At 42.2% G+C, this 24,735-nt stretch overlaps 1 protein-coding gene across 1 annotated transcript in view; it reads right to left on the bottom strand.

The window, feature by feature from the left end:
• Positions 1 to 821: 821 nt before the first annotated feature.
• Positions 822 to 24,735, bottom strand: part of LOC109082652 (lethal(3)malignant brain tumor-like protein 3) — a 58,568-nt gene continuing 34,654 nt past the window's right edge. The window contains exons 20-23 of the mRNA XM_042777273.1: positions 19,659 to 19,750; positions 13,109 to 13,263; positions 12,880 to 12,942; positions 822 to 2,182 (exon numbers count right to left, since the gene is read on the bottom strand). Of these exons, the coding sequence (XP_042633207.1) occupies positions 2,039 to 2,182; positions 12,880 to 12,942; positions 13,109 to 13,263; positions 19,659 to 19,750 (454 nt within the window). The 3' untranslated portion in view covers positions 822 to 2,038. The remainder of the gene's footprint in view (positions 2,183 to 12,879; positions 12,943 to 13,108; positions 13,264 to 19,658; positions 19,751 to 24,735) is intronic.

The following is a 24,735-nucleotide window of genomic DNA, read 5'->3' as shown; positions in this document are numbered from 1 at the left end:
CAACAACAGTCATGTTCAGACTTGCTCTATCACCAGTAGAGGTCTGTTAATAGATTAATCCCTAGTGAATGTCATTACTCACGTTCCAACACTTTTGTCAACATCTGCAGGGCTCAACACAATATAAGTCATTGGTAACTCAATCAGTGAGTATGGTGCAAGTAGTAGGTTCTTGCAATGTTACATGGAATGCCATTTTGCACCTATGTATCAAAAAATGAAATCTTCCTATCTTCGGTATGCAGCTATTTTGTTAAGAGCTTTTGTCTGTGTCCTGTTGCATGAAGCAAGTAAACATTTATTTTGTGGCAGTATTTCTTCTCACTATTTTACCTATGATATTATTCTGCCAGTGCCTGATTTTAAGCCTTTATTTTTAGCCAATTTTGTATAGTCTCAGTCCAATTAAATCATGAGTTTAGGAGAACACTACTGCTGATATGACTTTCGTTTTTGTTTATCACACTGGAAATGCTAAATCAGGTGCATTGCATTGTAGGATACCGTATTCCACAGTGTGCTCTGTTAAATGGTGCACGCGGCAAATGTAGTAGATTTGCAGAAACCAATCAAAGTATTCCATGTATACAGACAGTATAAGCACAAACTGCACTGTAAATATGAGTAGAATGCTATTCTGAACACAGCCGATGTTTAAAACATTATCTACTAATTTGTAACAGGTCAATAAATCAATTAAAAAAGTTAGAATGCAGTATCGTATGCAAATGTTATCAAATAAATAAACAAGCAATAAAATAAATGGCACATTATAATATTAATCATGCAATCATTAAAAAGACCATTGTGTTGAAAAGACCTTTCGATCATCAAGTTTATTTTCAAATGAATTACAGTGACGTTTAGTAGTCCATTCAACAGTGCTGCACTTCCACACTAAACCATTGCTTATTTACACATTTTATATTTAAATTTTAAATCCCCAAACTAACTGTTAATTATACGCTCTCATGGAAAAAAACAGACATGATAAATGAGTTCTGAATATGGGAAATCATACAGCAACACAAACTGTTTTGGTTTGTTAACATACATATACACAACAACATATGTTCAGCACACACACACACACACACACACACACACATATATATATATATATATATATATATATATATATATATATATATATATATATATTTTCAAAGTATTAATCTTAAATAAATAGATGTGAAATTTCATGTATTTTAATGCTGCATACCTCAGCAACTGAAATAAAATTAATACGTTTGTACATTAAATTTTTTTTTCGTACACTGTGCACATGAAGGCATTCTGAGTAAGTTACATTCTATTACAAAATACCAAATATGGCTCTCACAATTATTATTTGTGCCTTGAGTATAGCTTTACCCTCCATTCTCCATTTCTACATTCATTGTATCAAAACACATAAAGAAAGAAAATAAAGAAATTCCATGACCGTAACCGTAAAGAAGAACTGTGGCATGATGCGTTAATATGACATCACAGCACACTGAAAACAAGAAAATCAAAGAGGATCCATGTTTATCTAATGCTCTGATATTCAACCCCCTTCTGCAAGTACTCCATCCATAACTCTTTCTAAACACTAAAATTATCTACAGCTATGAATTAAAGGAGAAATATCAATGAGTTTTAACAGAAACAATGAGTCATAAGCAGACATTGTGCGGCTCTTCAGTGCATGTAGCTGAATTCAATTAGCACCTGAATTAAGAAAAGCGCTAGTTCTCCGCTAACCCCTCAGTAAATATACATTCTCACAGACAACACTATAATGAAAGAGCACTACATGAAATCATCATGTGAGTTAATAAGTGCGTACAAATATGATTATTAATGACAGTGCAGAAACGTTCTTGTGCTGTCTGAATGAATTCTGAATGTCATTATGTGTGTTTAACCTGCTCATTCGGACATAAACTACATCGTGTTGATCATGTATAATAGTGTAATGTGTACTGTATGAATCTTCATGACGAGCCCTTTGACTGAAGCAGTTCTGAACTCCCTTGGCTCTCTGTCTGTCTGGTCAGAGTTCGTTGCAGGCAGAGTTCTCTGTTGTTTTAAACATTAGAATAGAGTTATATATTTTTAGAGCCGGCCCTAGTTTAATGCTGAGGATCTTCACCAGGTCCACCTGAGTCAATAACAGGAAGGCCTCGCCATCAATTTGCTGAAACCAAACAACAATGAATTAGCTGCTAATCTTACACAGTTGTCAGTACAGAAGATGCATTGCTTGTGCAATTCTTTGATTCAGTGTCATTTCAAGGTGTTTTGCTATACAACAAAATGTCCTAAACTAATGCTTGCTGAAATTCATGCAATAGAACAAACATCTAATTTCTGTTCGCAAACAGACATTTGGTATTGTATTACTATGTAGTTATTTTTACTGGACATTCAATGGAAAATGTTTTGTATTTAAAATAATAATAATGTCTTGATGTTGATAATGGACATTAGGGGTCTAACTTAGGAGCCCAATCATTTCTAAGTTTAAGAGGAAACGCCAATGAGAATTGGCTAGTGGATTTTGCATGCAGATCCACTCCTCGTCCACATGGGTATACAAGGCGACCGCGTGCATCCACTCATTAGGTTTTATGCTGAGGAGCCGAGAACATGTCCCGTTCAAGGTTGTGGCATGGGGACTAATATCTCCGTTCCCTCCATCAGGGAATGAGGGTTACATATGTAACCGAGACGTTCCCTATCTGTTGGTCACTTCGAGTTATGTCGTGACGACATTAGGGGTCTATGGAAAATGCCACAACCTGAACACCATCACAACCGCAGAAAAGTGAAAGTGAAAGAAAGTGAAAGTCGTGACATTTGCCAAATATGGTAACCCATACTCAGAATTGGTGCTCTGCATTTAACCCATTCAAATGCACACACACAGCAGTGAGAAGTGAACACACATCCAGAGCAGTGGGCAGCTATATCCAGCGCCCGGGGAGCAACTGGGGGTTCAGTGCCTTGCTAAAGGGCACTTCAGCCGTGGGTATTGAGGGTGGAAGAGAGCGCTGTTCATTCACTCCCCCCCACCTACAACTCCTGCCAGCACCGAGATTCGAACCTGCGACCTTCGGGTTACAAGGCCAACTCTCTAACCATTAGGCCACAGCTGCCCCCTAAATGTGCTGATGTTGACAAACCATAGCGTGTCAAGACAAAAGCTACGCTAAGGTTGTAACATTCCCAAAGCCACAGCGCAAATTCACTGACCCTGGTACTGAAGGGGACCAACGGTGAGTACATCACGGCTTGAGAAGGCCATGCTGCTGTTCCGTCCACAAACATTTTTTGAAAGGGATTTCAACCTTCAGTAAAAGATTGCTTCAAATCTTTCTTATTTGTTCTTTCAGCCTGGCAGAATGATGGGGAAGCAAGCCTTCAGGAAAAGGTTGTTATAGAGACCACATCCTACCCGTAGGGAGGTGACGTGGAGATACTGATTTGGACTGACCTTAGGGGCAGTACTACATATGGAATGAGTCTGTGAGGCAGGTCCTACCTTAGAGTAGGTGATGGAACAACTGCCAGAAGAACCTGACTCTGCCAAGTCTGACTGCCGGGGGAGCTGGAGGATGCTTGACCAGGGTTCGCCATCCGGGGAACTCTATTGGGAGAAGAAAGGAGCTCGCATTCCAGTGTGAGGTAGAAAGGCACAGCAAGCATGACACCAAGCCAGTTCTTCCTGCCAATTACCTGTTACCCAACACACATTAAGAAATTGACTCCAAACTAAGGTTGTAAAACCTTGCAAAGGTGTTAGGTGTCGCCCAACCCGCAGCTCGACAGATGTCTACCAGAGAGGCGACGTGCGCACCACACAGGAGGCAACACTCCAAGTGGAGTGAAATCTCACCCCTAGGGGACATGGCTCGCCTTGGAATTGGTACATTAAGGCGATGCCATTCACTATACAGTGGGCCAACCTCTGCTTGGAGACAGCCTTCCCTTTCTGCTGACCTCCAAAGCAGACAAGGAGCTGCTCAGAGCTTCTGAAGCTCTGGGTGCGGTCCACTTATATGCGTAACACTCTTACGGGACCCAGCAACGCCAAGGCTGGATCTGCCTCCTCCGGGGGCAGCGCTTTACCACCTGATCTTGGAAAGGAGTGGTGGGAACCTTGGGCATGTATCCAGGCCGGGGTCTCAGGACAACATGAGAGAAGGCCTTAACACAAGGCACTCTTCACTTACCGAAAATGCTTGGAGGTCCCCGACCCTCTTTATGGAGTTGAGTGCGGTCAGGATCACTGGTGGCAGATCACTTAGCTCTGCCACGTCCCGTCCAGCTGCCACACGTGGAGGTTCCAGAGATCTGGATGCAGGTGCCATATGGTGCCCAACTCCTGAGAAAGAAGGTCCTTCTTCAGGGGGATGCACCAGGTAGGGGCTGTTGCGAGGAGCATGAGTTCTGAAAACCAGGTCCGGATGGGTCAGTACTGCGCAACCAGCAGGATCTGTTCCTTGTCCTCCCTGACCTTGCACAGTGTCTGTGCGAGAAGGCTCACTGGGGGAAAAGCATACTTGCATAGAGCCCAGGGCCAACTGTGTGCCAGTGCATCCATGCCCAGGGAGGCCTGGGTCAGGGAATAGTACAGCTGGCAGTGGGAGGACTGGTGGGAAACAAACAGGTTGACCTGAGCTTCCCTGAATCGACTCAAAATCAACTGGACCGCCTGGGGATGGAGGACTATGTGATCTTAGACTTCCCTGTTGGTATGGTGTACGAAACAGCTGCAATGTTGTCCATGCAGACCAACTTGTGCTTGTCCAGTGGCCAGAACTGCCGAAAGGGTAGATGCACTGCCAGCAACTCCAGACAGCTGATGCACCAAAGCAGACAAAGTCCTGTCCAGAACCCCGAAGCTGCCTGCCCATTGCACGTAGAAAAGCAAGGTCCATGCAGGGGTTGAATAAGCAGTGACACATCGGTGTGATGGTGACATAATGTGTACCATGGCACCATGCCCATCTCGGGACTCGGGGGTGTAACCAGTGCTGAAGTGGTCTCATAAGAAGCAATCCATGCAGCATGACTGAGGCTGCGGATGCCACATGCCTCTGAAAGTATTTCAGTGGTACAACCGTCCTGCCTCTGAAAGAACTTAGGCAGTTCAGCACTAACTGGGCACGTTCGTTGGTTTGGTGTGCCATCATACTCACCGAGTCTAACTCCATACCAAGAAAAGAGATTCTCTGCACAGGGGAGAGCTTGCTCTTCTCTCGGTTGACCTAAAGCCCCAATTGACTTAGGATCTGGAGCACCAAGTCCTTGTGATTAGACGTCTCCTCTCGCGACCGGGCCATGATGAGCCAGTAGTCGAGATTGAGAATTGAGGATCCTGATGCCCACTTCCCACAGCTGGGCAAGGGTGCCCTCCGCAACATTCGTGAAGACACGGGGGGACGGAGAGCCTGAAGGGGTGGACCTTGTACTGCCATGCCCGACCACTGCAACAGGGACACTGCTGCAATCTGTTGTAGCACCAACCAGAAACAGCCTCCACAAAACAAAGATGAATGGCTTTGTAGTAAATGATTGACATAGATTATTCAGCTCTGAAGCAAAAATCTAATGAGTGGATGCACGTTGTCGCCTTATACGAACCTGATTCCAAAAAAGTTGCGACACTGTACAAATTGTGAATAAAAACAGAATGCAATGATGTGAAAGTTTCAAATTTCAATATTTTATTCAGAATACAACATAGATGACATATCAAATGTTTTAAACTGAGAAAAATGTATGATTTTAAGGGAAAAATAAGTTGATTTTAAATTTTCACGGCATCAACACATCTCAAAAAAAGTTGGGACAAGGCCATGTTTACCACTGTGTGGCATCCCCTCTCCTTTTTATAACAGTCTGTAAGCGTCTGGGGACTGAGGAGACAAGTTGCTCAAGTTTAAGAATAGGAATGTTGTCCCATTCTTGTCTAATACAGGCTTCTAGTTGCTCAACTGTCTTAGGTCTTCTTTGTCGCATCTTCCTCTTTATGATGCACCAAATGTTTTCTATGGGTAAAAAGATCTGGACTGCAGGCTGGCCATTTCAGTACCCAGATCCTTCTTCTATGCAGCCATGATGTTGTAATTGATGCAGTATGTGGTCTGGCATTGTCATGCTGGAAAATGCAAGGTCTTCCCTGAAAAAGACGACGTCTGGATGGGAGCATATGTTGTTCTAGAACTTGGATATACCTTTCAGCATTGATGGTGCCTTTCCAGATGTGTAAGCTGCCCATGCCACATGCACCCCATACCATCAGAGATGCAGGCTTCTGAACTGAGTGCTGATAACAACTTGGGTTGTCCTTGTCCTCTACATCAAATATTAAATGGCATCCCAGTTTTCCAAAAAGAACTTCAAATTTTGATTAGTCTGACCACAGAACAGTTTTCCACTTTGCCACAGTCCATTTTAAAATGAGCCTTGGCCCAGAGAAAAACACCTGCGCTTCTGGATCATGTTTAGATATGGCTTCTTTTTTGACCTATAGAGCTTTAGCTGGCAACGGCGAATGGCACGGTGGATTGTGTTCATGGACAATGTTTTCTGGAAGTATTCCTGAGCCCATGTTGTGATTTCCATTACAGTAACATTCCTGTATGTGATGCAGTGCCGTCTAAGGGCCCGAAGATCACGGGCATCCAGTATGGTTTTCCGGCCTTGACCCTTACGCACGGATATTGTTCCAGATTCTCTGAATCTTTGGATGATATTATGCACTGTAGATAATGATAACTTCAAACTCTTTGCAATTTTTCTCTGAGAAACTCTTTTCTGATATTGCTCCACTATTTTTCGCCACAGCATTGGGGGAATTAGAGACACTCCCACCATCATAACCTCTTATAAAAACTGCAACCCAGACACACACAAAAAATAACCAATCATATTGCCAATTTACCTAATAAGTTGCAAATTGGTCCTCCAGCTGTTCCTTATATGTACATTTTACTTTTCCGGCCTCTTAATTGCTACCTGTCCCAACTTTTTTGGAATGTGTAGCTCTCATGAAATCCAAAATGAGCCAATATTTGGCATGACATTTCAAAATGTCTAACTTTCAACATTTGATATGTTATCTATATTCTATTGTGAATAAAATATAAGTTTATAAGATTTGTAAATTATTCCATTCCTTTTTTACTCATAATTTGTACAGTGTCCCAACTTTTTTGGAATTGGGTTTGTATACTCGTGTGCACTGGGAGTGACTCAGCATGCAAAATCCACTAGCCAATTCTCATTGGTGTTTTCTCTTAAACTCAGAGATGATTGGGCTCCCAAGTTAGACCCCTAATGTCATCAAGACATAACTCGTAGTGACTTTAAGATAGGGAACAGATAATTAGGGATGAACCAATATTAAAAATCTGGCTGATAAAACAAGTTGATAATTATTTTATATGTTATGGTTGATAAACAATAATTGGAAAATATTAAAATGATCATTTGTGTAAATAAATTAAAATGAAAACATCAAAAAAGTGTTTAAATGCTACAAATTAAGCACCATAATATTATAATTTGCAGAAGGACAAATTAATATTTATTTTGAAATTTAGTAAAGTTTATATTTAAGAATTAAGTTATTTTATTTTATTACTGTTTTTAAAAAATAACTTTAAGTGAAATGGCAGCAAAGGTAATCTAAAATATAATATAGAATATAATATTTCACCACAGGTTCCCTCAAGATTTTCCTCTGGGTTTTTATTAGAGGGATACTCCATCCCAAAATGAAAATTTTGTCATTAATCACTTACCCCCATGTCGTTCCAAACCCATAAAAGCTTCGTTCGTCCTCAGAACACAATTTAAGATATTTTGGATGAAAACCGGAAGGCTTGAGACTGTCCCATAGACAAATAAATAACAGTGTCAAGGTCCAGGAAAGTATGCAAAGCATCGTCAGAATAGTCCATCTGCCATCAGTAATTCAAACGTAATGTTATGAAGTGACGAGAATACTTTTTGTACACGAAGAAAACAAAAATAACAACTTTATTCAACAATTCCTCACCTCTGTGTCTCTCCAAATCAGCCTAGCGACATTTTGGCAATTCTGAGCTGTACGCAGGCAGTGTACGCTCTTCTGTATCAGCCGCTCCACAAGGATACGTTTTTTTACCTGTATTTACACTTTGGTTTGAAAGCAAACAGCGCATCGGCGCCCCGCGGCTGACACAGAAGAGCATATGCTGCCTGCGTACTAGTCAGATTTGTCAAAATGGCGATACGCTGATCACTGATGGCAGATGGAGTATTCTGATGATGCTTTTCATACTTTCCTGGACCTTGACACTGTTATTTATTTGGCAGTCTATGGGACAGTCTCAAGCCTCCCGATTTCAACCAAAATATCTTAAATTGTGTTCCGAAGACAAACAAAGCGGGTTTGGAACGACATGGGGGTAAGTGATTAATGACAAAATTTTAATTTTGCTGTGGAGTAACCCTTTAAGGTTTTTTTTCTAATTTATATGTAAAATGAGGTCTGTGGTAAACATTTTTGGATGTTTTGATGTCAACATAAATTATAAAAACTCAACCCCCAAACGTTCGTATGTAGTCCCAGTTACTTATTATAAACATGTTTTTGAAAATAAATATAACTGCTTCAAAATCAAAATGTGTTTCAGTATGGGTGTGTATAATTGATGTTGTAGAGTGAAACAAAGTATCATTAATTTATATTTAACACAGACCTTGTTTTGTTGAAAAATATAAATACCCATTATACAAACCCACAGGAAGATCTGGAGGGAACCCATGGTAAATTAGCCTTCTGGGTTTTGACATCACAGCAGCACTCTATGGCCATGCAGATACACATACCGCGGTATCAACGGCATGGCAGAATCTCTGGCAGTTCACACATACTGTATCTGCCACTGCATGGTATGTACTGTACTGTGTGAAAGTAAAGTGTGTGAGATGATGTGGAAATGTACTCCAGGTGCTGATGACGTTGAAACTATGCAAACAGTGGAAGTCTTGTTTTAGCCTATAATTAGTAACACATTGCATCTGTTCCTTGCAATGAAAACCATATCCTGCCATTATAATAAGCAGATCTGTTTACTCTGGAAGTGCCTAGTTGCACCATTTTAACACCACTGGATTTCCACTAAAAATTAACTATGATTTCAGCAAGGGATAATATATATCGCAGAGTAACCCCCGACAGAGTGATCAGCACTTGTATCACACTAAAGGGGATTACTCTGTGTTAACAACTGACTGAATGTACTATACATTATCCTGCTTATTAAACATCTACTTTCTACATTAGTAAATAATTAGACACAAAATTTTAAGTTGAAAATTTGAGTTGAAATATTTGAAGACAGTGAAGAAAGCAGTTACTAGCAAGCGGCAAGTTCAAACTAGACAGACATTAACAATTAAGGTGATAAAAGATATTGATTTGAAAATGTTTTAAAATCTTACTAGTTTGTTAGTTATCTTATAATCCATTACAGTGTACAAAACAATCATCGCAAACCGGCAGCAGCTGTGTTTGTATGAAACGAGAGAGCGAGTCAGAGATACCAGAATGACATTAAATATTTGTACACATAATATTGAATCAAGTTGTAATATTTAATTAGCTAACGAAATGCAAAGCTTCTACAAAAAAAAAAAAAAAAAAAAAAAAACCCTTCCTATCAAGAGTATAGCGCCGACTTCAGTTACCCGGATGAGCCTGTGTTATCAGCTTTTGCCGGCTGTTATCGAGGGATAACAGACCTTGGAATGTACCGACTGACCAATCAGAATCATGTATTCCACAGAGCCGTGTAATAAGGCAGGATATTTTCAAGCGTACATATTCTGACATGACGTGCAGCTTTGACACATCCAGTGTAGACAACATCCAGCTGCTGCATCACGATGTTATGTTGGTCACTTTCAACACAGACACGGTGTTTCAAATGAAGATTTAAGCAGTTGTTTCAACTTAAAGGTTCAGTTGAGAGGAACAAACATATCACTAGATAGACCACTGCAATAAATTTAATGAGATCACAGCACAATGACTGAATGGAATGGGTGATTATGTGAGACAAGTGCAATCTCAGTAAATCCAAAGCTGCTGTCATCTTATAAGATCTTTTCAGATAAATGTTCATGGGGTTCAAAAGTCTAAGAGCACAAGTCTGAGGCCTGGAAATAAACATGTTAGAAACTTTACAGTCTGAAAACAAATAATGGTTATGCTATAAAATGATGAGAAAATAAAATATTTAGCAAATTTCTATTTCACAAATCAAATGTCTATGTTATTTTGAGTGCTGCTGCTTTTTTGCTGATTAAAAAAGGGCACATTACAAATACTAAGACATTCAGAAATGCATGTGAAATTTCCAATTTTAAACTCAAACTCTTATGCTAATTATATGTATTATAAATGGAAAAGTTTGTATGCAATTAAAACATTTTCACAATCAGGTTTGTGTGTGTGTGTGTGTGTGTGTGTGTGGAATGGATTGGCTGCAGGTAATTAAACTCATGCAAATATTGTGACATTGATTTTAACCAACCGTTCAATATCTGCAGGATTTTTAAAATCAAATTTAAGACCTGCACAAATAAAATAAATAGCATATAAGAGAAGTAGGGTATACAGTAGTCTAAAAAGCAAGGTTTACAGTTCAGTTACAGGTTTTCACACAAGCAAAAAGTTTTGTAAAATGATGAACTCCACATTTCAGCCTTTAAACCATTTTTAAGAAAAAGTCAAAATGATCAATTATTACATTTAAACAATTATTACAAGTCTTTTATTATATTAATTTAATAACACAAATATATCAATGTGTTAATTGTTTAGATTTTTTAAGTGCATTAGCAGTAGCTTCTTGTGATCCACTTGTTAAAATGTACAATTCTGAGTGTTTGCTGCATAAAAATATGGGTTAATATTCACTTTGGTCTGAACAAAAACAAAAGGGCTGATTGAAAATGCACATTCATTCTCGGCCAGCAGGAGGAGCTTATGGAGCAGGAGTATTCCCGGTAACATTACTGTACACAAAGCAGCACAGCAGCTGACTTTGAAACATGCAGCGCTCATGTTTATTTAATGAAATCATTGCCTTTTGAAGTTTAATCTGTCCCCAAATTTAAAACCTCTTAAAAATCATAATTAAGACTTTCTTGTACCATTTAAGACTTTTTATGACCTTAAATTTAATATTAGTATCTTGTACCATTTAAAGGTGACATATGAAAATCTGATTTCTCCAGGTTTTAAGTGCTATAATCAGGTACCCGGTGTATCTACCAACCGAAAACGAGTGCGTCGGATTTTGCTACCTATTATATGTTCCAAAGGAACCAAACCACAACATTAAATTAAATTTATGCATTTAGCAGACGCTTTTATCCAAAGAGACTTACAGTACATTCAGGCTATCAATTATAACAAAATATAATATCCAGGGGATCGAACCCCCAACCTTGCGCTTGTTAACGCAATGCTCTACCACTTGAGCTACAGAAACACTCATAATATTATCGCCCCTTAATCTGTAAGTTTATACCCACAGTGCTGTTATTTTGATTTCGCAAGCAACAATGATGTACCAGCTCCTACGCCATGGTGAAAGTTTGAGCAAAACATGCTAACTGTTCTGTCTTTGGCTGCACAGACGAGCACAGAACACTGTTTAGAGTCCCAGCCTCAGAGAAGACAAGAGAACCGTGGAATTATTGATTTATTTACTGTAAATTGCTTCTGCCACACAGATCTAAAACCATAAACTTGTGTGTGAATGAGAACTTATTTTAGTACTCACATGCTTTAACAGCCGCTATCTGTCCGTGTGCTTCAGATGTGTGCTCTCAGAAAATCAGATATGGTACTAATATGGTTTAAAATGCATGATTTCAGCACAATAAACATGATAATCAGAACCAAAACAGATGTTTTTTGCAGGTAGGAGCTGTAATGGCTCAGCTCTATTCTATAAAAGGGGGGGGGCAGCAGCTCATTTGCATTTAAAGAGACAGGCACGCAAAACAGCGTGTTTCTACTTCCACTTAAAACAGGCATTTTCAAAATTATATAATAAATGATCTGTGGGGTATTTTGAGCTGAAACTTCACAGAAACATTCTGGGGACACCAGAGACTTACATTACGTATTGTGAAAAGGGGCATAATATGTCTCCTTTAAGACTTTTAAGGACCCGCGGAAACACCGATAAACATGAAGTTAATGTTAAGTGGCATTTTAAACATAATATTACGAGTTATTTTGGCTAAATTTCATAAGTAAAACTGAGCAGAGATATATGAAACATCCCAGTGCTGTTTTAATAAATATCAGCATTTTATATTATAAAACTGTTTTATAATATAAAAGAACACAAAGTAGAAGAATTTTCACCAGTGCTCTGAGACTTTTACACCCCATTGTATGACAGGACTCATTAACCCAGTTCCCATTTGCACATAAAATTAGAAAACACAGGACAAGACACAAAAGTAAACATGAGGAAAGAGAGATGGAAAATAAGAGCAGAAGAGCAGACAGACAGCAGCTCAGAGAGAAGAATTATTTAAAGCAGCATCCCTCTGGCCTCTTTAACTTTCTTGTTAGCTGTAAACAGGCATGATGCTGTGACGTGGGATGACTTGACATGCCTATAAATGGTTTCAATGAGTTCTCCTCAAATATCCCATCATGCCTCATGCTCTCTTCCTCATGCATTATGTTCTGTTCCTAAAATGCTTCAGTTACTCCAGCTGCCAAACCTCATGATGGAGAACTAGTTAAATATTTCCCAGAAGATTCAGTCGCTCTGATTTCACTCGTGATTAAAAGGAATACTTTACCTCCTCTCTGAAGGTGCGCACTTGCTCCTTGCAGCCTGGAAGTCCTTGGATAAACTCAATCACCTACAGAATAACAATGAGGATTAGAGGAGGGACAACAGCTGAAGTTAACTGAATCTAAAACTGATCAACTGATCTCATAAAACATTGCAGTAATACAACAAAGTGTAACTGTCTTATATTTGAATAGCACGTGGGATATGCAGATTAACACGGGACCTCTGTGTACCTCATCCACGCTCCACACTGCCACTTTACTGGCTGTGATGCCTGCCACTGTTGGAAGCAGCTTGCTGTGCTGATCCCAGCAGTGAGGCATGCTGGGAGATGGGCTGGAACACGGCATGAATACAGACTGGTGCAAAGCTTGCTGTAGAGTCAGCTCTGAGAGAAACAGAGAGAGGGTGTCAATTCCATAGTAAAATAAGCATCATTACGCCCCTAGAGGAGGACACTGGTTACTTGCTTTGGAACATATAGTGAAATTAAATGATTATATTAGGGATACGCCAATATTTATGGCTAATATCCATAAGTCAGTTATTAACCATTACTGTGTCTAAAAAAAAATGTAGACACTACAACTAAAAACAACAGTTGCATATGCTAAAAGTACATTTTAGAATAAGAAACAGACAATAGGAACAGATAAATGTACAATTTATAGTAAAACAAAAACATGTCTTTATGAGGAGGAACCACTGAGATACTGGTAAGATATTAAAACTCAGTTTGGAATATAGATAACACAGGGATATACAGTAACCAATTGATTTGAGTAATTGGTTCAGTATGAGACAGCTGTGTCACACAGCCTGTGTGGGGTATAGGCTAAAACAAATATAGGTAAATATGCAGTATAAAGTAACACTGACAACTGTAATGCACATTACATCTGGAGCCCACAGAAATGAAAAAACAACAACGAATAATAGGCTTGATTTCAGACACTACGTGAATATGCATTTCCAAATAACATTAATAAAGGTTGTTTTCCCTTTGTCAAGTAATAAACTTAATTCTTTTTTTAATATACTGCACTGTTTTTGCTATATAAGTATTAGAGGGAAAAAATGCTATCATTATTACATCTCCAGATTAGGCATAAATGAGAGTCCACAGTTAAAAATAAAAGATTTTGTTTTTAAATTGCATAGACACTAAAAGCGGTACTTGAGGCCCACTCAGTGAAACCATTCACTCATATACCTTATCTTTAGACCAAGTCTGCAAGTTTGCTATTGTAAAACATACTTTTTGCAAAACTAAACACAGTTCTCCACATTACACACATCACTCAAAACTAACAGCTCTTTTGTTTCATTTGGGAAACATTGCCATTTAAATGCCATTTAAACACTTATACATAATTTCTTCACTTTGAAATCAAAATTCAGTATTTTGAGAAAGAATTTTTTTTTACCCCCTTGCATTTCTGTTTACAGTGTGTGTGTGTGTTTGTGTGTGTGTGTGTATATATATATATATATATATATATTAAATTTTAAATTAAATTAAATTAAAATTAAATTAAATTAAATTTATGCATTTAGCAGACGCTTTTATCCAAAGCGACTTACAGTGCATTCAGGCTGTATTACAGTGAAGTTAACACATATACTGAGGTTAAGCACAATATGAACCCTCCTAGCTACAGTATCACTTAGTGCATGGCTTTGAATAGCTTACTGGTTTTATAAAATTCCATGACTGGACAAGAGACTCTAAACACATCCCATCCGAATGCTGTGCTCCTAGTCTGTAGGAACTTTGTATGCTTGTATTTTTGCCTTCTTTGAAGCACACCTTTCTTTATATGACAACTGAGATAGCTCTGAAATCTATGGGGTAGTTTTTGTTTTATTTTGCAGCTCACTCTCTCTGTCTCCGCCACGGAGGCAGTCCCAGAATCTGTTCTAGTGCTGGAGTTCAGGTTCTGCCCTCCTCCGTCTTCGCCCTGGCTATCTGCTGGCACCATTCTGGTCATCCTGGCACTCCAATGGGGTTCCCAACCAACTGAAGCCTCCCTGGTCTGTCCCTCCAGCTCCACTCTGGCCATCCAGTAGATTTCCCGACCCACTGGATCCTCCCTGGTCCCTTCCACCAACAGCAACTTAGCCATCCGTCAGTGTGTTTGGGACGTGTGAACTCTGGTCCATGTGATATGTTGTGTGTGCAGAGCACGGTGTTTGGAGCCCAGAACTCCTGCCTAGTTTAGTTTCAGTTAAGTCTTGGGGTTTGGACTAATATTCCCAAGGTCCTGTTGGTTCCCAGTTGTGTCGTGTCCTGTCCTGCCATATCCTGCCTGGCCTTGACGGAGTATTTCTCCTTACAGAGTAGTTTTTGTTTTATTTTGTAGCCCACTCTGCCTGTTTTGGCCACCAAGGCAGTCCAAGAATCCGTTCCAGCCCTGGAGTCCGGGTTCTGCCCTGGTTCTGGCCTTCTCTGGCTTTGCCCTGGCAAATCAGTAGGGGTTCCTGATATGCTGGAGCCATCCTGGTCTGTCCCACCGGCACCACCCTAGCATTCCACTGGGGTTCCAGACCCCTTGCAGCCTCCCTGGTCAGTCACTCCGGCTCTGATCTGGGCATCCAGCAGGACTCCCAACCCGCCAGATTCACCCTGGTCCCTCCCATGATACCACTTTAGCCATCCGCCAGGGCTAGAGTGTGCTTGGGCTGTGTGCTCTACGTTCCGTGTAATATGCTGTGTGTGTGAAGTGTTGTATTTGGACCCCAGCACTTCTATCTAGTTTAGTTTTGGTTTAGTTTCAGGGTTCGGATTACTGTTTCCAAGGTCTTGTTTGCTCCCAGTTGTGTCGTGTCTTGTCTTGCCTTGCCTTGCCAGAGTATTTCCCATTAAGGAGTAGTTTTTGGTTTATTTTGCAGCCTGCTCTCCCTGTCTCGCCCATGGAGGCAGTCCCAGAATCTGTTCCAGCCCTGCTGCATCCATGGTCCAGGTCCTGCCCTCCTCTAGCTTTGCCCCTGTTCCTGATCTGCCAGAGTCATCCTGATCTTTCCCTCCGGCACCACCCTTGGCACTGTGGGGAAGTCGTGGCCTAATGGTTTGAGAGTCAGACTTGCAATCCAAGGGTTGTGAGTTCGAGTCTTGGGCCGGCAGGAATTGTAGGTGGGGGGAGTGAATGTACAGCGCTCTCTCCACCCTCAATACCAAGACTGAGGTGCCCTTGAGCAAGGCACCGAACCCCCAAACTGCTCCCCGGGCGCTGCAGCATAAATGGCTGCCCACTGCTCCGGGTGTGTGTTCACTGCTGTGTGTGTACACTTTGGACGGGTTAAAAGCACAGCACGAATTCCGAGTATGGGTTACCATACTTGGCTGTACTTCACCTCAATCCCTTCACTTCCACTACACTGGGGTTCCTGACCCATCACAGCCTTACTGGTCTGTCCCTCCAGCCCTGCCTTGGCTGTCCACTAGGACTCCCGATGCACAGGATCCTCCGTGGTCCCTTCCACAACATGTGATTGATACAACATGTGAGTTTAGTGTTGGGGTTCGAACTAATGTTCCTGAGGTCCTGTTGATTTCTAGGTGTCTTCTCCTGCCTTGTCTTCCCTTTCCGGAGTATTCCCCTGTTAGGGTAGTTTTTGTTTTGTTATTTAATAAAAGCCCTAAGGGGAGGGGGAGCAATCTAACTCGGGTTCGGACCAAGTGTCACAGCACTCTTATATTCAGTCCTTCATGACTTTTCAAGAAAACATGCCTGTACTTTAGTGTGAGTAGGGTTCTCTAAATGACACTGTGGTGAGCCAGAGAAGTCCATGCTGAATATTCACTGCAGAGTTGAAAGGCTATGGCTGCTCACTTTCTGACATCAATTAGTGGAGCACATAGCCAGTGGGCACCATCTGATGCCTGTTATATAAACAATGTAATCATCTCTGATATTGGCTCTATCCATGTCATTAGCTGTCATAAAAGCGCATCCTCAAGGGAATTCATAAAAACTTGCTGCTGAATACAACTAGATATCTAAGTGGCAATACCGTGTTTGCTCTTGCAGTCTTTTAGACCTGAATAAAATTCTCTTAAATCATTCTCTAATGTATTCCAATGTATTCCAATGAAAAATTGCATGAACTCACAAGTGAAACTTAAAAAGACAAATGAAGCAGCAACGAGAGAGCAGATGTCAGGTACTGTCTCTTCAGTGTGTTTGTTTTGTATAATTTTGTTATTGAGGGAACAGTATCTGTGCTGTGCTTTTTCATTCTCAGCTCTGAGTGAATTATTGGATGCCAATGCAAAAGTCAAATCACATTTATTTGTATAGAGCTTTATAAAATACATATCTTCAAAGCATCTTCACACAAATAAAATATAAAATAAAAGCAAATCTAAAAAACATAAAATAATAAACAAACCACAACAAATCAGTTAAAAATCACTACACAACTGATAGTGTCAGTGCAGCAGCCCACTTTAGTTCAATGTTGATTCAATTCAGTTCACTAACAGCGTTGATGCTGCAAAGTTAGTATCATTATCCAGCTCAATTCAGTTCAAATTTAGTTCCCATCTGATAGTGTCAGTGCAGTGAAACCGATAATATTATTGAATATTATCAATAAGTAGTAAATAATTTTTTCTAATCTACTTTTAAATTCACCCTCAGGCTCATTTAATTGGAATTATATGCTAAAAGAAGATTTTATTTTGATATATCAAGGCATGTATAATGGGGAATGTACTGCATAGTGGGAATGACACAATTACTCAGCAACTCCCACAGTCTCACTTAACTCCAGGGCATGGCTGGATTAACCGTATGGATATTCATGCATACAACCATGTGCACACATTTCTATATTCTTACACGTGTACACAGTCTCCTGCTCCTGGCCGGTTCATTCCAAATATTTTTGGCTAACACTTACACACATCATTGACACATCTGTCCTAGCTGGCATTTCCCCCAAAACACTCAATCAGGCTCGGGTAACTCCACTGCTTTAAACCCACTCTAAACCTACACACAATCCCCGAGGCTTGCAGGAGCTGCCTCCAAACCGTCTGTTCTCATTCTGCGGATCTATCAGCAGCTCACGACACAATTAATTAAATATCCCCGGACATCACAGCAAATGCACTCTGCTGCTCTGAGTCCTGCTTCACAGGTAGATCCTTTAAGGTATGTTGTCGTGAACTGTGTCAAAGTCACATCAACCAGCCACAGCCGCAGGCCCTGCAGCTCAGTCATGCTGATTTGCAGTATTTAACATCAAGAAGATCAGGTCTTTTTACACAACTCCTCATCCAGGCTCTTGTCATCTCTAGACTGCACTAGTACAATAATCTTCAACCGAACCTCGGCAAATGATCCAAAATGCAGCAGTGTTTTCGGTTTTTAATGATCCCAACGCACACTTCACCTCTCTTCTCTTTATGAATATATATAAAAAAAAAACTTTGTATTGGGGCATTACTCTTTTACTGCCTCCTCAGGATGAAACGCTTATGTTGTATTCCTTATTTGCAAGTCAATGAAAATAAAAGCACCTAATAAATGCAAAAAAAAAATGCTAGATAAAATATGATTCCACTTGTCTGCTTTCTACTTTCTTCAACGTCCTCATCATTTTCTTCTTAAGTTACAATTATCCATGGCTCGAGCCCCTGTAGATTACCACTCACGACGCCCACAATGATTCCAAGTACAGAAGCTGAGATTCTCACATCTTTTATTCTCAGACGCCTGTGACCGGAGCAAGTTAAAAAGCTTTTAAAGCTAAGGAACAAATAACTAATGGTTTGAATCCAACCCTCTTCCTCATTAGTGACTGCCACTAAACCTTTAGATAACCAGCCACAGAGAAGGAAGGACAGACCGATTCTTCTGGAAAGAGACTCAATCCCATCAAGAAACAGGAAGGCAGAAAGAAAGAAGGAGTGAGTCATCACAGAAAGAAATAGAGCAGCTGTGATGAACTGAAATGATTCCAGCTCATCTGTGAATCACAGCACTGAGTTTCACATGCTTCAGACACTGATTCTGAGGGCGTTCTTCACACACTGTACAAAGTGGTAACCAGCAGTGGTTACCGTGAATTCATAAAATTAGTTTTGTTTGTGTGAAATATTTAGGTATATTCAGTAATGTGAAATAATATTTCTGACTTGAATGAAACCAGTTAATTTAGATCTTATAATTTCAAGTTTACCACTTTTTCAGTGCAGTACTTAAACTTTATGTATGTTCGTATATGAAACCTGTTTTCCCCCGTCTTGATATTATTATACAGTAAACACAGAAAATGTCTTTAAAACAAGCAAGTTTGTGTATTTTGGTTATATGTTGAATTCATTTTTTTCTCATTGGCAAGTAGTTTTTTCATGTTTTAAAATTAAAACATCAAGCTTAAAACCTATTATTTCTCTTACTTTTATTACATTTGTTATTAGAATAACTATCACCACATTTATTAAAAGCACTTTAAAAGACACTGCTCATTTATCTTTTTCTGTTTTTTCCCTCTCTCCCTTCTCACTCTCTAAATGTCATCTTTATTCACTTGTCTTTATTTTTTACTATCTGAGTGTGTTGTTGTTTACTGCAGTTGCTGAAGCTTCTTCTGTCACAAGGATTAATTTCTTGTGTGTGCAAACATTCTTGGCAATAAATCTCATTCGGATTCTGATTCGGTCAAACAGGATTGTAATTCTTGTTTTCATTTCAAGGCTCAATACTGACGTTCACCAAATGACATGCAAATGTAATATGAACATACAGTACAGTGAGGGTGGTGTAGATCTACCTTTGGTTTCGGTGACTGACGACACCTCACTCTCCACTTCCTCTTCCTGCGGCAGCTCCTCGACCTTCCGGACTTTACAGGGCCGACCAACCCTGAGAGAGAATATCATCAGGTGATTGTGACATCATCAGAGCGCGACACACAGACAGACGGGATATGTGACAGTGGCTGTGTTCAGAATAGCATACTACCCTACTATTCTTACTACAGTATGCTGAACAGAGCATATAGTTTGCACATGCATTTACTACAACACCCCAGTACTGCACGTGAGAACAGCTGTTTTTATTTCAGAGATGAAACTATACACCACTTAACGAATTAAACATGCAACTGTAAAGTCATGTGACATCAGATTGTGTTGATGGTAGTAGCAAGCTAGTATTCCATTTCGAACACAGCCACGGCTTTGAATGCAGCTCAGTTTATAAGGATCATCTATTCTGTGTGCGTTGATCTGTTTGGCACAAAATTCCTAATAAGTATTTCTAGCCGAGGTATGATTTTGTATATATGTCTTGTGTAATATAAAGCTCATTATGCAAATTCTTTCTGTAAAGCAGAAAAATTTCAAGGATATTTGTGAACAGCTGAACAGGAGAAATGAATAAAAGTGTATCTTAAGAGATCTTGTTTAAAGCATCTCTGTCATGACCCAGTGAGCGATGGCATGGACCTTCCTTTGCGTAAGTCATCGCAACAGTTTCCAGCAACATGTTTGGGTGAAAATAAAGCTTGTTGACTAACAGGTCATCATGTCAACAGCACAACTGAGAAGGATCATTTTACTCTGAGTAAACAATGAATCAGCCTATTAGACAGAGTCAAGGACAGCTGTTTGTGTCGATCGGCGTGTGTCAGCAGTGTGAATCTGTAAGTCTTTGTTAGGATGTTTTGCAATTCAACACATTTTCCCCTGACATTCTCATTACTGCAATGTAAAAAAAATCATTCTCATTACTATAATACATAATTACTTTTTCTTATATTATTTAAATCATCATGGTTTTTTGTATTTAACTCTTTCCCCGCCACTGACAGATTTTTTTTTGGATTTCTGTGTTTTCACCATTATGGATATAATATGGAGTTCCCTTTCATAGGTCACTTCGATGCTGCGGTGACGTCACCGTATGGGAACACCTTCGGTGTGACGAATGTCTGAAGCCCTATACCATCTCGCCAATCCTATTGGCCAAATAGCGCTTGGCACCGCCATACGCATGACGAATCGTATACCCGGGCGCCGCGCGCTATTTCGCTCAGATTTCATTTCCTTCAGGAAAGAGAATCAAATCATCTCGCGTTCATAGCGGTTTTCTCAAGCAGTGTTAACTCCTCTTCGCAGACGCGATGACTTTCGAAAGTGCAAGGAACCGTGTACCAGGTTCATCACTAAGGGAGACACTCACGAAAGGTGCGTAGTCATACATCACGCGCAGTCTGCGCTTAGTGGCCTTTTCCTCTTGTCCCCACTGTGATGGCCTGCGACTAATAGTACTGCGCTCGAATGTTTTCCAAGGTCGCCCCCGCGTCCAGCCCCCGCCGTGTCGCTTCTGCGGCTGCCGAGGCACCGCACGAGGCGATGGCTTGGGGAGACATGTGCGACCTCACTTACGACGACAGCGCGGCGCTGGAGTTTCTCCACATCGCTCGCTCTCCCCTACCCGAGTGCAGCACCTTATCTTCGAACCCGTTGTGTTCTCGGACGGGGGTTTACAGCCCACCCCGGAGGCATACGATGCTATCTCCTTCGGTTGTGGGCAGTTCGACGACGACGTCTTATCCACCGCGGCCTCGGAGTCTGAGGACTTTGTGGCAGATACGGACAGCCCTCTCCCTCCTAGCAGACAGGAGAAGCGCGTTTCCCCCTCCTACAGCGAGCTGTTGGATGTGGTCTCTCGTGCGGTGGGTAAGCTGGGACTGGATTGGGAGGTTGAGAAGCCGAGGCCCAACCTTCATCTAAGCTGGACGACCGTTTTTTTAACAATAGTCGTGCTCCTGCGCAGCCCCGTATTTCCACCAGGAGGTTTCGAGGTCCTGGAAGCAGCCCTACTCGGCGCGCATCACGAACGCTGCGGCTGCGGATTTCGCCACCATTTCAGATATGGCGAACCGTGGCTATACAGCGATGCCTCCGGTTGAGGAGACTCTCGCCGAACATCATGGCGCCTAATTCGGCCACGGCATGGAAGTCTCGCCCCCTCCTTCCTTCGAAGGCGTGTCGAGTCAAGTCTAGCCTCGTCGGGAAATCATATGGCTGCTGGCCAGGCGGCCGCATCGCTCCACTCTATGGCGGTCCTCCAGGCCTACCAAGCGGAGCTTTTAAAGGATCATCACACCCGGGCTGTGAAAGAGCTTTGTTCGAGCAATGGATTTGGCGCTACGCGCTAAAGTGGGCCCGTTCCATGGCATTACGGTCGAGCGCCACCTTTGGCTGAATCTCACCGATATCAAGGAAAAGGATAAATCTTTTCTCATGGACGCGCCCATTTCTAAGGACGGTTTGTTTGGAGAGCCAGTTACGTCGGTGGTGGATCATAAATTTAGGGCAGCGAAACAGCAATCAAGCCGCTTTCCGCCAGCTGATTCCACGCAGACCCAGGGAGACTGAGGCGGCAGGCACCCGCGCGGGTCTCGTGCCAACGGGCTGCCTCACGGGAAGAGCCTTCGCCTATGGCGCCCCCCCTCGGAATCGTAAGGACTGGGGTCCTAAGGCTTTTCCACCAGCTCGCCAGCGACAGCGGGAAAAGATTAGACCTGAGTTCGGCGGCTAATGCCTCTCGCTCTCGGGCTCCTAATAGCAGCTCCTGATATTCTCGCTGCTTGCCAGGGACTGTGCCCCCCGCCAGAGAGCGCTATTGGACCGTTTTCGTGCATCCAACCCTCTCACTGCAGTCCCCACGCTCTAACATTGACTGTCTCGCCGCAAAAGGCGATTTGAGCAGCATTGGATCGAGCAACCATGTCAGGCGTTTCCTCAGACACTCTGCGCGATTCAGCCTTCAGAATCCGAGGAACGTTACAAGGGTCTGGCAAAGACTGCCCGTTTATGACGGCTCATACAGCCGCCGCTTTTTCGCTAGCGGCAGAGCCCGATGTTCATCTTGTTGGATTAATTCCTGCCGTGGACACGCTTCAGGATTATACACAACGAGATGCAACGGATTTGACGCACGCGCTTCCCCGGCTTACGGACGCCGCGAGCTTTCGTATTCGGGCATGTTAACGCGTATGAAAACGCTGAAAAAGGCGGAAACCTTGAAGAAACCACTGACGCTATTTTTCGGGCCGCGTGGGAACGCTTGCCCGGCATTTCGCAATGGGTGTTACGCATTCGTCTCGGATACACCATTCAGTTTTCGAAAAGGCCCGCCTCCTTTCCGCGGAAAACGGTTGTGAACCAGAGGAAGTCGCAGTGCTGCTGCAAGAAATGACAGCTCTGCTGAGGAAAGGGGGCTATAGAAGAAGTACACCCCTCTCAGATGGAGTCAGGTTTTTACAGCCGCTATTTTGTTTGTACCAAAAAAAAGGGGGCGGTCATATTCATGGATCTACGCCGTTTGAATCTTGCACTCAGGACGAGCAAATTCAAGATGTTAACGGTAAAGTCCATTTTGTCGCAGATTCAACCAAATACTTGGTTTGTCACGATCGATCTGAAGGATGCATATTTTCATATTCAGATCATCAAGAGACACAGGAAGTTCCTCAGATTCACTTTAGAGGGCAAAGCGTATCAATACCGTGTTCTTCCTTTCGGCTTAGCCCTGGCTCCCCGAACTTTTTCAAAATGCATGGGACGCAGCTCTGGCCCCGTGCGGCTCCAGGGCGTTCGTGTGTTGAATTACTTGGACGATTGGCTGGTGCTAGCTCAATCACAGACTCAAGCACTCTCTCACCGAGATTTAGGTGCTGAATCATTTAAGCAGCCTGGGCTTATGCACGAATTTCCAGAAGAGTGTTTTAATCCCCTCTCAACGGATAACCTTTCTGGGAATAGATTTGGACTCTCGCGCGATGACAGCCAGACTATCTCTCCCGCGCGTTTCAGTCCCTCTCACGTCATCGTGCGTCACTTCAAAGTAGGCCGCACAGTGACGGTGAGTTTTTGTGTCTCAGGCTGTTAGGTTCTGATGGCAGCGGCATCCCCTGTAATTCGTCTTTACTTCACATGCACCCCTTTTCAGTGGTGGACGAAAAGTCAGAACATTTCACCCCGTTGTTTTCCGCATCGTACGATTTCGGTGACACGGAGGTGTGTTATGTCAATAAAACAGTGGATGTCAACCGAGTTCCTTCTAGCCGGAGTTCGGCTGGGAATTTGTGCTTCCCGAGAGACTGTCACGACGGACGCGTCTTTGACCGGTTGGGGAGCTGTTTGTCAAAGGGCGCCCAGCTCATGGAGTGTGGACAGCGACACAACGCAGTTGGCACATAAACAGGTTGGAACTACTGGCAGTTTTTCTAGCTCTCCAATCTGCTGACCGGCCGTCATGTACTACTCAGGTCAGACAACATGGCGGTTGTGTCATACCTGAATCATCAAGGAGGGTTACGGTCTCGCCCCCTGTCCAGGCTGGCGAGGAGTATTCTTCTTTGGTCTCAGAACAGATTTTCTATCGATCCGAGCAGTTCATGTCCCCGGACGTTTTGAACGTCGGAGCGGATTGCTATCCAGACAGACTCTGGAGCAGGGGGAATGGAATGATTACACCCACAGACGGTGAGCCTTTTATGGCGGATATTCGGAGAGGCGAGAGTGGACTTATTCGCATCGAGCACGACTACGCATTGCCCCGCTGTGGTTCTCCCTATGCCCTCCATCGCCCCTAGGCTTGGATGCGTTAGCTCACGATTGGCCCAGGACCAGCTTGTATGCTTTTTCCTCCAATTCGTTTTAATTCCAGCGGTGTTGTCCAGGATACGGCTGGACAGAGTGGAGCAGCTGCTGCTGGTGGCTCCGTGGTGGCCCACACAGCCGTGGTTTGCGGAACTGGTCAGTCTAATAGCGGGCTCTCCATGGGAGATTCCACTCAGACAGGACTTACTATCGCAAGCACGAGGGATGATTTGG

This window comes from Cyprinus carpio, chromosome A20 (genome assembly GCF_018340385.1).
Source record: "Cyprinus carpio isolate SPL01 chromosome A20, ASM1834038v1, whole genome shotgun sequence".
In the NCBI taxonomy this organism is placed as follows: Eukaryota; Metazoa; Chordata; class Actinopteri; order Cypriniformes; family Cyprinidae; genus Cyprinus; species Cyprinus carpio.
Note: the sequence above shows the minus strand (reverse complement) of the source record. Positions and strands in the feature narration are given on the sequence as shown.